The sequence below is a fragment of the Chiloscyllium plagiosum genome, unplaced genomic scaffold (genome assembly GCF_037043375.1).
Source record: "Chiloscyllium plagiosum isolate Xiang-an unplaced genomic scaffold, Cpla_swu_hap1 HiC_scaffold_12, whole genome shotgun sequence".
Taxonomy (NCBI): Eukaryota; Metazoa; Chordata; class Chondrichthyes; order Orectolobiformes; family Hemiscylliidae; genus Chiloscyllium; species Chiloscyllium plagiosum.
In genome coordinates, this window is record NW_028270150.1 from 22,786,135 (window position 1) to 22,799,312 (window position 13,178).

A 13,178-nucleotide genomic window follows, 5' to 3' on the forward strand; every position below is an offset into this window, starting at 1 on the left:
TCAAACATGGCTGAGGATCAAACCCCAAGGACTTAACTGAATTAGTTAGTGAAACGCTGCCAGAAATAGTCAAAATGAATTCTCGCCACAATATCCGAAGGCCAAGAATTTAATTCAGATCTTTCTAGTTTGAGGAGGAAGCTGGGCTGCTGGGACTGTTTCCATTTGAGCAGAGAAAACTACGGAGAGAGTTAATTGAGTCTCGTTCTGAAGGCATTGCAGGAGTGAGCAAAGTCAGCAGCAAGGGGATGGACAATTTAGGTCTGTCACCGGGAAGACTGAAGAGAAAGGGGGTCAGGAGAATTTCCCTTTGCAAAGGATAGTTGGAGCATGAAACTTCTCTTTCATCACAGGGAATCTTTTAAGGGAAAGTCGAATGAAGATTTGAGGCAGTGGAGCACACGGGTTTATGGAGGAGAGTGGGACCATGAGATTTGTTCTGGATTGATCTTGCCAAGAGTTGGCACTGACACCATGAACCACACAGGCAAAAGTGAGGACTGCAGATGCTGGAAACCAGAGTTTAGATCAGAGTGGTGCTGGAAAAGCACAGCAGGTCAGGCAGCATCCGAGGAGCAGGAAAATCAACGTTTTGGGCAAAAGCTTTGCCCGAAATGATGATTTTCCTGCTCCTCAGATGCTGCCTGACCTGCTGTGCTTTTCCAGCACTGCTCTGATCTAAACCATGAACCACATAGCCCATTGCAGTTCTATTGAGTAAGTCAGGAAGATGTGAAGAACATGAAGATGCTGATGAAGAGCATTAACCTGGCTTGTCTTCTTTCAGATGTTAGTTAACCTGTTGTCTATTTCTGTTGTTATTTTGTATTTCCAGCAGTAGCATTACTCTAAATCATTTTCTCTCTACTGTTTGATCTGTCTGTTTACTCTTCAGATTACGCCAACAGTCCGGGGAGATTCCGGATTTTTCTCCTGCCATGCTATTAATTCATACGGAGAGGACCGAGGGTTGATTCAGCTCACGGTGCAAGGTAAATTGAAATGTGACATTGTATGCTACTAGTCACCACAATCTACAGTTGATTTTGAAAGTCAAATGCTTACGTTCTGCCACACACCATTCCCAGCCTTATGGTGCAGCAGATGTTCTGACCCTTGCCCATCGTTTAATGTAGCTAACACACTTCATCAGACCCTAATCAGACAAAGAAAATCGACACTGAGCTGAATATGGAGTCATTGGAATGATCATTATAATGAGGTTACCAGCTGGGTCTCACAGAATATGAGTTCCCTAACTGAGGCTGTTAACCTGGCCCAATCAGGGAACCCTGGCTGATAGATATGAATAGGAGTGTCTGGCACTCTGAGAGCTGCCTCTGAAGAGGCAGTACTAGAATCAAAGACCTTTCGTGTGTTAATAAAGGGTGACTCGGTGACAGGATACCAGCCTTTGTGCAGTTATTTCAGATAGATTATTAATTACCAAAAGGATGAAAGACTATTAAGAATATGCAGGAATGTAGAGGTGAGGTTAAACTTTTAGCATTAGGTTTTACTGTCATGTGCGCTCAAGTACAGAACTACAGGGATTCAGTGAAAAGTGTGTAAAGTGATCAATCACTGGCAGCTTAAGTACAAAAACCCAAATTTAAAAAATAACATCTAAGAAACAAAAGTCAGAATTAAAAAACACAGAAATACAAAACAAAAACAGAGCCAAGGAGAAAGAGAGAGGGCTGTGAATCTAAAATTCTTATCTCCACAAGATAAGTGGGCCTCCTGCCCTAACGCTGAAAAATGTGTTGCTAGAAAAGCGCAGCAGGTCAGGCAGCATCCAAGGAGCAGGAGAATCGACGGAATGAAGGGCTTATGCCCGAAACGTCGATTCTCCTGCTCCTTGGATACTGCCTGACCTGCTGCGCTTTTCCAGCAACACATTTTTCAGCTCTGATCTCCAGCATCTGCAGTCCTCACTTTTTCCCTCCTGCCCTAAAGCCTCAAGTCTCAGTGTTCTGGCAGATCCATGCACCCTTTGCCCCCTCAGGCCCTCGGAACCCACTCCAACTGCCCCCTCAGGCCCTCGGAACCCACTCCCACTAACCCCTCAGGCACTCGGAACCCACTCCCACTGCCCCTTCAGGCCCTCGGAACCCACTGCCCCCTCAGGCCCTTGGAAGACGGTCTTCAAGCCCATTGCTCCTGCTGTCAAATCATGGAACATGCCATTCCCATCCAGTCGCTGCCATGCTTCCCGCCCTCTTACCGATGTTCTACTGAAGACGCCATTGATGGAAAAAAGATAGGAAACAGAGTAAAAGAAAGAAAAAGAGAAAGAAAGACAAGTGGACAGAAGCAGATGTGTCCCAGGCTCAGCAGCCTGAATACTGCATTGCTTCTCCACTACCATCTTGGAGCAGATCAGGCATGATCTCATTGAATGGTGGAAGCATGCTGAAAGGACCAAAGGCCTACTCTTATTCCATGTTCATATATTCATAAATAATAGATTGACTCCTCACAGTTCTTTTCATTCCTGTCAATGATCTGATTATTGTCAGTTGGAGAGGGATGGAAGATTTTCAGTTTGGGTGGATGATCTGCAAGACCCAGGTCTTTGGATCAACCTAATAGCTCCAAATTTCAAGTTCTTGAAGAGGTCAGAGACACTGATTTCTGGAACTTTCTCCATTTCTCTGATAATACTTCACCAAGAAATCTCTTCAACTGGTTGTCTTTGAGACAAAGCTGCCACTCAGCGTGAGAGCGGGAGCGTAAAAAGAGAGTGGGAAAAATAACACTGCTTTGTTGCAAACTTCTGCATAACTGCCAACTTTCTTCCAATTCCACTTTTTAGGGCATACCAATGTTGATGTTTCTAGCTTAAATGTCCTTTTGCAACTTGTATGCCTATGGCAAAACAGAGACAGATATCTAGAGACTATGGTTAGGTTATCATCAGGATAAGGCCCCTTCTAAAACGCATTCTTTGTTTCACAATCAAGGGCATAAAACTGATCTTTAATCCTTTTCGTATTCTCCCCACAGTCAATTGACTTTTGTAACCTGAATTATAGAATTGTTATGGAGCAGAATTAGCCTACCATGCCTGCACTAGCATTTCAAATGAGTGACATTACCTTGTGCCAATCTCCTGATTTTACCCCATATTCTTGCACACTATTTCTATCCAAATAATCATCCTCTTGAATAACTCAAATAAACTTGCCCCCACCACATTTCCAGGCAGTGTACACCCTAACCAAGCTTACACACACATACCTACATGCATATACACACACGCTATCACGTGCTCTCACGCACATGCATACACTCACATGCACACTCAGTCTGCCGCTCCTATATGCACAGACATTTTAAGCTTATGGGGTGAATTTATTTTTGAAGAATTACATTTTATTTTGCTCAAAAACTCCATGAATCCATGTAAAACTCTGTAAAACTATACAGAGGGTTTGTTCGTCTGACATAGCATTGGGACACAGACAGACTTTATACCTATTGTTTAAAAAGCTGAACTGTCTTGAGAATGTAATTTGAACAGAAACCAGCAAATCCCATTATAAAAAAAATTGAAGTTTTAAACTAAGATTGTTTACTGTAAGAAAGGTGGTACAGTGGCTCAGTGGGAAGCACTGCTGCCTCACAGTGCCAGGGACCTGGATTCGCTTCCAGCCTTGGGCGACTGTCTGTGTGGATTTTGCACATTCTCTCCGTGTCTGTGGGGGTTTCCTCCCACAATCCAAAGATGTGCAGGTTAGGTGAATTACCCAGGCTAAATTGCCCATAGTGTTCAGGGATGTGTAAGCTAGGTGCATTAGTCAGGGGTAAATATAGAGTAGGGGAATGGACCTGGGTGGTTTACTCTTTGGAAGGACGGTGTGGACTTGTTGGGCTGAAGGACATGTTTGCACGCTATGGGGATTCTAATTCTAAAATAAAATCTCCATGACACTGGATTCCTTTGGCTATAAATTCTGTGAGAATGATCTTCACCTCCACATCTAGCTGATGAAGGAACTGCTCTCCGAAAGCTAGTGCTTCCGAATAAACCTGTTGGACTATAACCTGGTGTTGAAAATGTGTTGCTGGAACAGCGCAGCAGGTCAGGCAGCATCCAAGGAGCAGGAGAATCGACATTTCAGGCATGAGCCCTTCTTCAGGAAGAAGGGCTTATGCCTGAAACGTCGATTCTCCTGTTCTCTGTGCTGTTCCAGCAACACATTTTCAACACCAGGTTATAGTCCAACAGGTTTATTCGGAAGCACTAGCTTTCGGAGAGCAGTTCCTTCATCAACGCCCCTCCCCCAAGTCCCTCCTCCCTACCTTTTATCCTAACCTGCTAAACATACTTTCCTCATTCCTGAAGAAGGGCTTATGCCCGAAACGTCGATTCTCCTGTTCCTTGGATGCTGCCTGACCTGCTGCGCTTTTCCAGCAACACATTTTCAGCTCTGATCTCCAGCATCTGCAGTCCTCACTTTCTCCTCAAAGATTATAACCTTGTGTTGTGTGATTTTTAAATTTGTATACTTTAAAATGCTGTATGTTTCATTATCTGCTCTTTCCATCTGAGCTGCCACCTTCAAGTGCAAAATGTGCACCCCCACCTCCGCCCAAGGCCCGAAAGGATCCTTCCACATGCGTCAGAAATTTGCCTGTATTTCCACAAATATCATCTACTGTATCCATTGCACCCGATGTGGTCTCCTCTACATCGGGAAGTCAGGATGCCAACTTGCAGATCATTTCAGAGAACATCTCTGGGACACCCGGACCAACCAACCCCACCGTCCCATGGCTGAACACTCCAACTCCCCCTCCCACTCGACAAAGGACATGCAGGTCCTGGACCTTATCCATCACCAAACACTAACCACCCGACACCCACAGGAAGAATGCCTCATATTCCACTTGGGACTCTGCAAACACATGCTATTAATGTGGATTTCAGCAGTTTCCTCATTTCCCCTCCCCCCACCTTATCCCAGTCCCAAGCCTCCAACTCAGCACTGCCCTCTTGATCTGTCCGTGGTCTTTCCCATCTATCCACTCCACCCTCCTCTCCACCCTATCATCTTCTCCCCCACCTTCATCTACCTATTACATTCCCAGCTACCTTCCCCCAGCCCCACCCCCCTCTTATTTACCTCTCAGCTACACCCCCCAACTCCGGCCACAAGCCTCATTCCTGATGAAGGGCTTATGCCCAAAACATTGATTCTCCTGCTCCTCGGATGCTGCCTGACCTACAGTGCTTTGCCAGCGCCACACACTTGACCTTTCAGCAAGGCATTTGATAAGGTTCCCCATGGTAGGTTCATTCATAAAGTCAGGAAGTATGGGTTACAGGGAGATTTGGCTATCTGGATTCAGAATTGGTTGGCTGACAGAAGGCAGAGAGTGGTTGTACATGGAAAGTATTCTGCCTGGAGGTTAGTGTTGAGTGGGGTCCCGCAGGGCTCTGTTCTTGGGCCTCTGCTCTGTAGTTTTTATAAATGACTTGGATGAGGAGGTTGAGGAGTGGGTTAGTAAATTTGCAGATGACACAAAGGTTGGAGGTGTCGTCGATAGTATCGAGGGCTATTGCAGGCTGCAGCATGACATAGACAGGATGCAGAGCTGGGCTGAGAAATAGCAGATGGAGTTCAACCTGGATAAATGTGAAGTGATGCATTTTGGAATGTCGAAATCGAATGCTGAATATAGGATTAAAGACAGGATTCTTGGCAGTGTGGAGGAACAGAGGGATCTGGGTGTGCAGGTACATAGATCCCTCAAAGTTACCATCCAAGTGGATAGGGTTGTTAAGAAAGCATATGGTGTTTTGGCTTTCATTAACAGGGGTATTGAGTTTAAGAGCCGTGAGGTTTTGCTGCAGCTCTACAAGTCCCTGGTGAGACCACACTTGAAATATTGTGTCCAGTTCTGCTCGTCCTACTATAGGAAAGATACAGAGGCTTTGGAGAGGGTGCAAAGAAGGTTTATCAGGATGCTGCCTGGACTGGAGGGCTTGAAAGGTTGAATAAGCTCGGACTTTTCTTTCTGGAGAGAAGGGTGAAGAGAGGAGACCTAATCAAGGTGTACAAAATAATGGGAGGAATAGATAGAGTCAATAGCCAGTGACTTTTCCCCAGGGCAGGATTGACTGGTACGAGAAGTCATAGTTTGAAGATATTAGGAGGAAGGTGTAAAGGAGACGTCAGAGGTAGGTTCTTTACACAGAGCTGTGAATGCATGGAATAGTTTGCCAATTGAGGTGGTGGAAGCGAAGTCATTGGGGACACTTAAGCGACTGCTGGACATGCACATGGAGAGCAGTGAGTTGAGGGGTGCATAGGTTAAGTTACTATATTTTACATTAGGATTAAGTCTCGGCCAAGGGGCCTGTTCTGTGCTGTATTTTTATATGTTCTATGTTCTATGTTCATGGATACAGCCAGAGCCATCTGCTCTTGCACCCTCTTTAGAATTTTGCCTCCTCTTTTACATTGTCTTTCAATGTTCTTCCAACCAAAATGCACATTTCATATTTCTCTACACGAATCACATCTGTTATCTATCCATCTACCCCTCAAACTTGTTAAAGTCCTTTTGGAATTCCACACTGTCTTCACATTTCTTCCAAGTTTCTGTTTACCTCAGACTTTGAAATCATCCCCTGCACACCAAATCCAGATCATAAACATATATCAAGAAAAGCAAGAGTCCTAATACCGACTCTGGAGGAGCTCCCTCTACAAATCTTCCTCCAGCTACAAAAATATCCATTGACCATAACTCTATTTCCGATCAGTCAGCCAATTTTGCCACTGTCCATAGCCAATTTTCCTCACAAATTTGTTGTGTGGCATTATATCAGACACATTCTGGAAATCCATGTAGATACCATCAACAGTGTTCGCCTCAGTGTTAGCCTTTCTGTAACTTCTTTAGAAATTCTGGCAAAGGTAGACAGGAAAGAACTTGTTCATTTAGTGGAAGGATCAATGACCAGGGGCAAAGCTTTAAGCTGAAGGGGCTAGACAATCAGAGAGGATGTGAGGAAAATCTTTTTCATCGAGAATCTACCACTCACTGCATGTAAGGATGATGGAAACAGAAATTCTTATAACATTTAAGTAGTATTTAGATGTACACTTTCAATGCCAAGGCATACAAGGCCATTGGCCAGATGATGGAAAATGGAACTAGAATATGTAGATACTTATTTTTGACTGGCACTGACTCAATGGATCAAAGAACCTTTTTCCATACTGAGCCCTCTTTGACTTTTACTTAAGCAGACACACTTTCTCCTTTAGAAATCCATGCTTACTGTTTCCAATCAACACACATTCATCAATGTTGACCACTAATTCTAGAACAAAAAAGTTGTTTCGAGAAGCTTCCCCACCATTTAGATAAGATGGCTTAAACAGCAGACAATACCCAGATCTTTTTGATCTTGCAGTTCCAAGAAATCACTAAATTTTCTTTAAACCAGCTTCACAAATCTTCCATTTCTAATTCTCAAAATCTATGAATATTAATAGAACATAGAACATTACAGCACACTCCAGCCCTTCGGCCCTCAATGTTGTGGGACTAATCTGAACCCTATCTATCCTACACTATTCCATTTTCATCCAAATGACCATTTAAATGTCCTTAAAGTTGGTGAGTCTACTACTTGGAGGCAGGGCATTCCATGCCCCTACTACTCTCGAAGTAAAGAAACTACCTCTGGCATCTCTCCATTTCTATTACACCTCCTCAGTTTAAATCTATGTCTCCTCATGCTAGCCAACACCATCTGAGGAAAAAGGCTCTCACTGTCCATCCTATCTAACGCTCTGATGATCTTATATGTCTCAATTCAGTCAATTCAGCCTTCTCTCTAACTGACAGCCTCAAGTCCTTCAGCCTTTCCTCATAAGACCATCCCTCCATACCAGACAACATCCTAGTAAATCCCCTCTGCAACCTCCCCAAACCTTCCACATCCTTCCTATAATGTGGTGACCAGAACTGTACACAAAACTCCAAATGTGGCTGCACCAGAATTTTGTACTGTTGCAACATGTCCTTGTGGCTCCGAAACTCGATCTGTCGACCAATAAAAGCTAACACACCGTACGCCTTCTTAACAAATATCAACCAGGGTGGCAACTTTCAGGGATCTAAGTACGTGGACACCGAGATCTCTCTGCTCATCTATACTACCAAGAATCTTATCATTAGCCCATTACTCTGCAAGCCTGTTGCTCCTACCAAAGTGAATCATCTCACACCTTTCTGCATTAAACTCTATTTGCCACCTCTCAGCCCGGCTCTGCAGCTTATCTATGTCCCTCTGTAACCTGCAACCTCCTTCAGCATTATCCACAACTCCACCGACCTTAATGTAATTCGCAAATTTACAACCCATCCTTCCACACCCTCATCTAGGCCATTTATAAAAATGACAAACAGGAGTGGACCCAAAACAAATCCTTGAGGTACATCACTAGTAACTGAACTCTAAGATGAATATTTCCCATTAACCACCACCCTCTATCTTTTTTCAGCTAGGCAATTTCTGATCCAAACTGCTAACTCATCCTCGATCCCATGCTTCTGTATTTAGTGCAATAGCCTACCGTTGGGAACCTTATAAAACACCTTACAGAAATCCATATGCACCACATCAACCGCTTTACCCTCACCTACCTGTTTGGCCACCTTCTCAAAGAACTCAATAAGGTTTGTGAGGTATGACCGATCCTTCACAAAGCCATGTTGACTATTCCTAATCAATTTATTCCTTTCTAGATTATTATAAACTCTATCTATTATAACCTTTTCCAACACTTTGCCCACAATTGAAGTAAGGCTCACTGGTCTATAATTTCCAGAGTTGTCTCTACTCCCCTTCTTAAACAAGGGGACAACATTTGCTATTCTCCAGTCTTCCTGTATTTCTGTAGACAATGATGACGTAAAGATGAAAGCCAAAGCCTCTGCATTCTCTTCCTTGGTTTCCCAGAGAATCCTAGGATAAATCCCATCTGGACCCAGGTAACTTATCACTTTTCACACTTTCTAGAATTGCTAACACCTCCTCCTTCTCAACCTCATCCTATCTAGTCTAGTAGCCTCTACCTCAGTATTCTCCTTGACAACATTGTCTTTTTCCAATGTGAATAACGGAGATAAATATACATTTAGCCCTTCTCCTTTCTCCTTGGACTCCACACACAACTTCCCACTACTTTCTATGATTGACTTAATCTTACCCTAGTTATTCTTTTATTCCAGATATACCTATAGAAAGCTTTAAGGTTTCTCATGTCCCCTCCTGGCTCTTCTTAGCTCTCTCTTTAGGTCTTTCCTGGCTAAATTGTAACTCTCAAGCACCCTAACTGAGCCTTCACATCTCATCCTAACATAAACCTTGTCCTTTCTCTTGACATGAGATTCAACTTCTTTAGTAAATCACGGCTCCCTCACCCGACCACTTCCTCCCTGCCTGATAGGTCATATTTATCAAAGACATGCAGTAGCTGTCCCTTGAATAAGCTGCGCATTTCAATTGTGCCCATCCCCTGCAGTTTCCTCCTCCATCTTGTGCACCCTAAATCTTGCCTAATCATATCATAATTGTTGTTACCCCAGCTGTAACTGTTGCGCTGTGGTATATACCTCTCCCTTTCAATCACTAAAGTAAACATAATCAAATTGTGGTCGTATTACCAAAGTGCTCACCTACCTCCAAATCTAACACCTGGCCAGGTTCATTACCCAGTACCAAATCTAATGTGACCTCACCCCTTGTTAGCCTGTCTACATACTGTGCCAGGAAATCCTCCTGCACACATTGGACAAAAACTGACCCATCTAAAGTACTGGAACTATAATATTTCCAGTCAATATTTGGAAAACTAAAGTCCCACATAACAACTACCCTGTTACTCTCGCTCCTATCCAGAATCATCTTTGCTAACCTTTCCTCTACATCTCTGGAACTATTTGGAGGCCAATAGAAAACTCCCAACAGGGTAACCTCGCCTTTCTTATTTCTAACCTCAGCTCATACAACCTCAGTAGACAAGTCCTCAAAAGTCCTTTCTGCTACCATAATACTGTCCTTGAATTGTTATGTACCATAACAATGCCACATCTTCCACCTCACAATTTGAGCCACATTCACAGCCCAAATGATGATCTTAAATTGGCTGCAAGTGTCACAAATTTCCTTTAATGTCTAAGTGGTTAGGACTGGAATGCACTGACTGAGAATGTGATTGAGGCAGATTCAATCATAGCTTTCAAAAAGTTGTTAGATTGAAGACAAAAGTACCACAAGGTGAAGGAGTGGGATAGCTGGCTGTTCGTGCAGAGAGTGGACATGTACACAACAGGCCAGATGATCTCCTCTGTGCTTTAACCATCCTACAGTTGTATAAAACATCTCAAACTGTATAATCAATTAAGAATTGATGCTCAGCAATGAAGGAGATGTTAGAACAAAACACTGAAAGTTTGGATGATGAGAGAGGCTTTAAAGTCCATATTGAAGCAAGAGAGACAGAGATAGTTGACATAACCCCACGGAGCCCAGTATTCCGTCACCAAGTCATCCTTTGTTTCCATGTGAGAGTCCTTGACTTTAGTACTGCCTCATTTCGAGTCAAGTCAGTATCTGTTTTTATACATCAGCCACAATTCCCTTATTGGGTCAGATTAATTTGCCCAATCAGTGAACGCATTCTCCACAAGGTCCAGCTGACTGAACACGTTACAATTGCTACAATGATGAGATCTGAGGAAGGAGTTCCAGAATACAGCTCCTGAACAATTGACTGCAGAGATGGGGTGAAGTGGGGAATGCAGAAAAGGCCAGTGTTAAACCCCTGCAATTACCTCCATGAGTGCATTGCAGGTCTACCAATAGTGCATGGACTGCAAGAGTTCAAGAAAGGAGCTCACGGCCACCTTTTAAAGGACAACTGGGGATGGCAAACAAATATTGGCCCAAGCACTGACGCCGACACCTTACAAGTGAATTAATAAAAATAAATGCATCTAATTGTAGCGATTACAGAGGTGGGGAGGGGTTAAGGCCATGGAGGGGTAAATCAGCAAGGCAATAGTATGTGTTTGGTGCCAGATCAGATTGGCGATAACAGAGATGTTTAGTCCTGGAATGGTGCAAGGTGGGAGTGTAATCGCTTTAGTTAATAATTGAGTCTAAAGGTATGAAGGTTTGGATGAGATGGTTTCAGCAGCAGATGAGCTTGGTGGGGCAGAAGACTCATGCTGTTTCAGAGTTTGAAGTCGGCAGTCTTTGTCATAGCAAAGAAGTTCATCGCAGGGTCAAATGGATGAAGCAATTCCAAATGGTCTGTCTTATATTGGATTGGAAAGAGGACATAATAGTTGACAAGTGAATAAAGATTCTTTTGTGTGATAATGACAAATACTTTGATCTTCTCAATTCTCATGCCAGAGGACATTATTTTCATGTACTTGTACTTGAGATACACACATTTTGCTAAATGTTATTTGTTCATTTCTAATAAAGATTTGAGGACCTTTCATGGAGATGACTACTCAATACAGCCTGGTGTCAATAATTTGCCATGAAACATTTAATGTTAGGTGACTTCACTTTTTAATTCTGTACTTTTTTTTTCATGTTGCAGAGCCTCCAGATCCTCCTGAAATTGAGATTCGTGAAGTGAGAGCACGGAGCATCGCTTTGAGGTGGAGCATGGGTTTTGATGGGAACAGTCCCATCACTGGCTTTGACATTGAGTGCAAAAACAAGTCAGGTGAGTTCCAGAAACTGGAGGACCAATCTTCAACCCCATGGTGTAATGATGGGGGCAAAGGTGTTTTTAATTCTCAGACCCCTCTGCATGGCCTCTCAAGCATATCCAATGGGAGGTCTTTCTGGCAACAGGTAGCAGCAAAGGCTCAGGGAGTAGAAGGCCTGGACTTGGCTTTCATGAAAGAAGTTTTGGCTTCAGAGTGTTGGCGTTTGCAGTTGGGACTTGGGGAGTTGGGAGTGAGAAGAGCATGAGGGGCAGGATGTGGATGAAGGGAAAGACAGGGAAAGACAGGGCCAGCGTGCATTTTTTTTTTCTGTACTGATTGGAAGAGCAAGGACCAAGGAAACAGAAATAGAAGTAAATTCACTTTTCTGGTTTTCTCTCTCTTACTTTCTGTTTTAATCTCTGCCCTTTCCCTACATTTGCTACGAAATTGATGACTTTTCCAATCAAGAGTTGAGTTAAAATTGTCTCAATGAAATCATTAGATATCCATTTCCTTATTTGAAGAAAGACCTTTGGCCATCAAATGGCATCTCTGCCACTTGTTTAAAATGATGGGTTAAAGTTAGAACTCACATGTGTGCCAAAAGGATCAGTGCTAGTTCCATTGCTTTTCATCATTCATATAAATGATTTGGACGTGAGCACAAGAGATATAGTTGGTAAGTTTACAGATGACACAAAAATTGGAGGTGTAGTGGATAGCAAAGAAGGTACCTCAGAGTACAACGGGATCTTGATCAGATGGGCCAATGGGCTGAGGAGTGGCAGATAGAGATAATTTAGATAAATGTGAGGTGTTACATTTTGGAAAAGCAAATCAGAGCAGGACTTATACACTTAGTGATAAGGTCCTAGGGAGTGTTGCTGAACAAAGAGACCTTGGTGTGTAGGTTTATAGATCCTTGAAAGTAGAGTCGCAAGTAGATAGGATAGTGAAGAAGGCATTTGGTATGCTTTCCTTTATTGATCAGAGTATTGAGTACAGGAGTTGGGAGGTCATGTTGTGGCTGTAGAGGACATTGGTTAGGCCGTTGTTGGAATATTGTGTGCAATTCTGGTCTCCTTCCTATCGGAAAGATGATGTGAAACCTGAAAGGGTTTAGAAAAGATTTACAAGGATGTTGCCAGGGTTGGAGGATTTGGGCGATAGGGAGAGGCTGAATATGCTGGGCTGTTTTCTCTGGAGCATCGGAGGCTAAGGGGTGACCTTATAGAGGTTTATAAAATTATGAGGGGCATGGGTAGGTTAAGTAGACAAGGTCTTTTCCCTGGGATGGGGGAGTCTCGAACTAGAGGGCATATGTTTAGGGTGAGAGGGGAAAGATATAAAAGGGATCTAAGGGACAACTTTTTCGGACAGAGGGTGGTGCTTTTATGGAATAAGCTGTCAGAAGA

The 13,178-nt window shown here is 43.3% G+C and overlaps 1 protein-coding gene across 5 annotated transcripts in view; it reads left to right on the forward strand.

Moving 5' to 3' along the window:
• The window catches only part of LOC122555394 (cell adhesion molecule DSCAM), a 706,376-nt gene that overhangs the window by 542,835 nt on the left and 150,363 nt on the right, over positions 1–13,178 (forward strand). For all 5 annotated transcript variants that reach the window (XM_087992496.1, XM_043701363.2, XM_087992497.1 and 2 more), the window contains 2 exons: positions 896–992; positions 11,649–11,777. In XM_087992496.1, the coding sequence (XP_087848622.1) occupies positions 896–992; positions 11,649–11,777 (226 nt within the window). The remainder of the gene's footprint in view (positions 1–895; positions 993–11,648; positions 11,778–13,178) is intronic.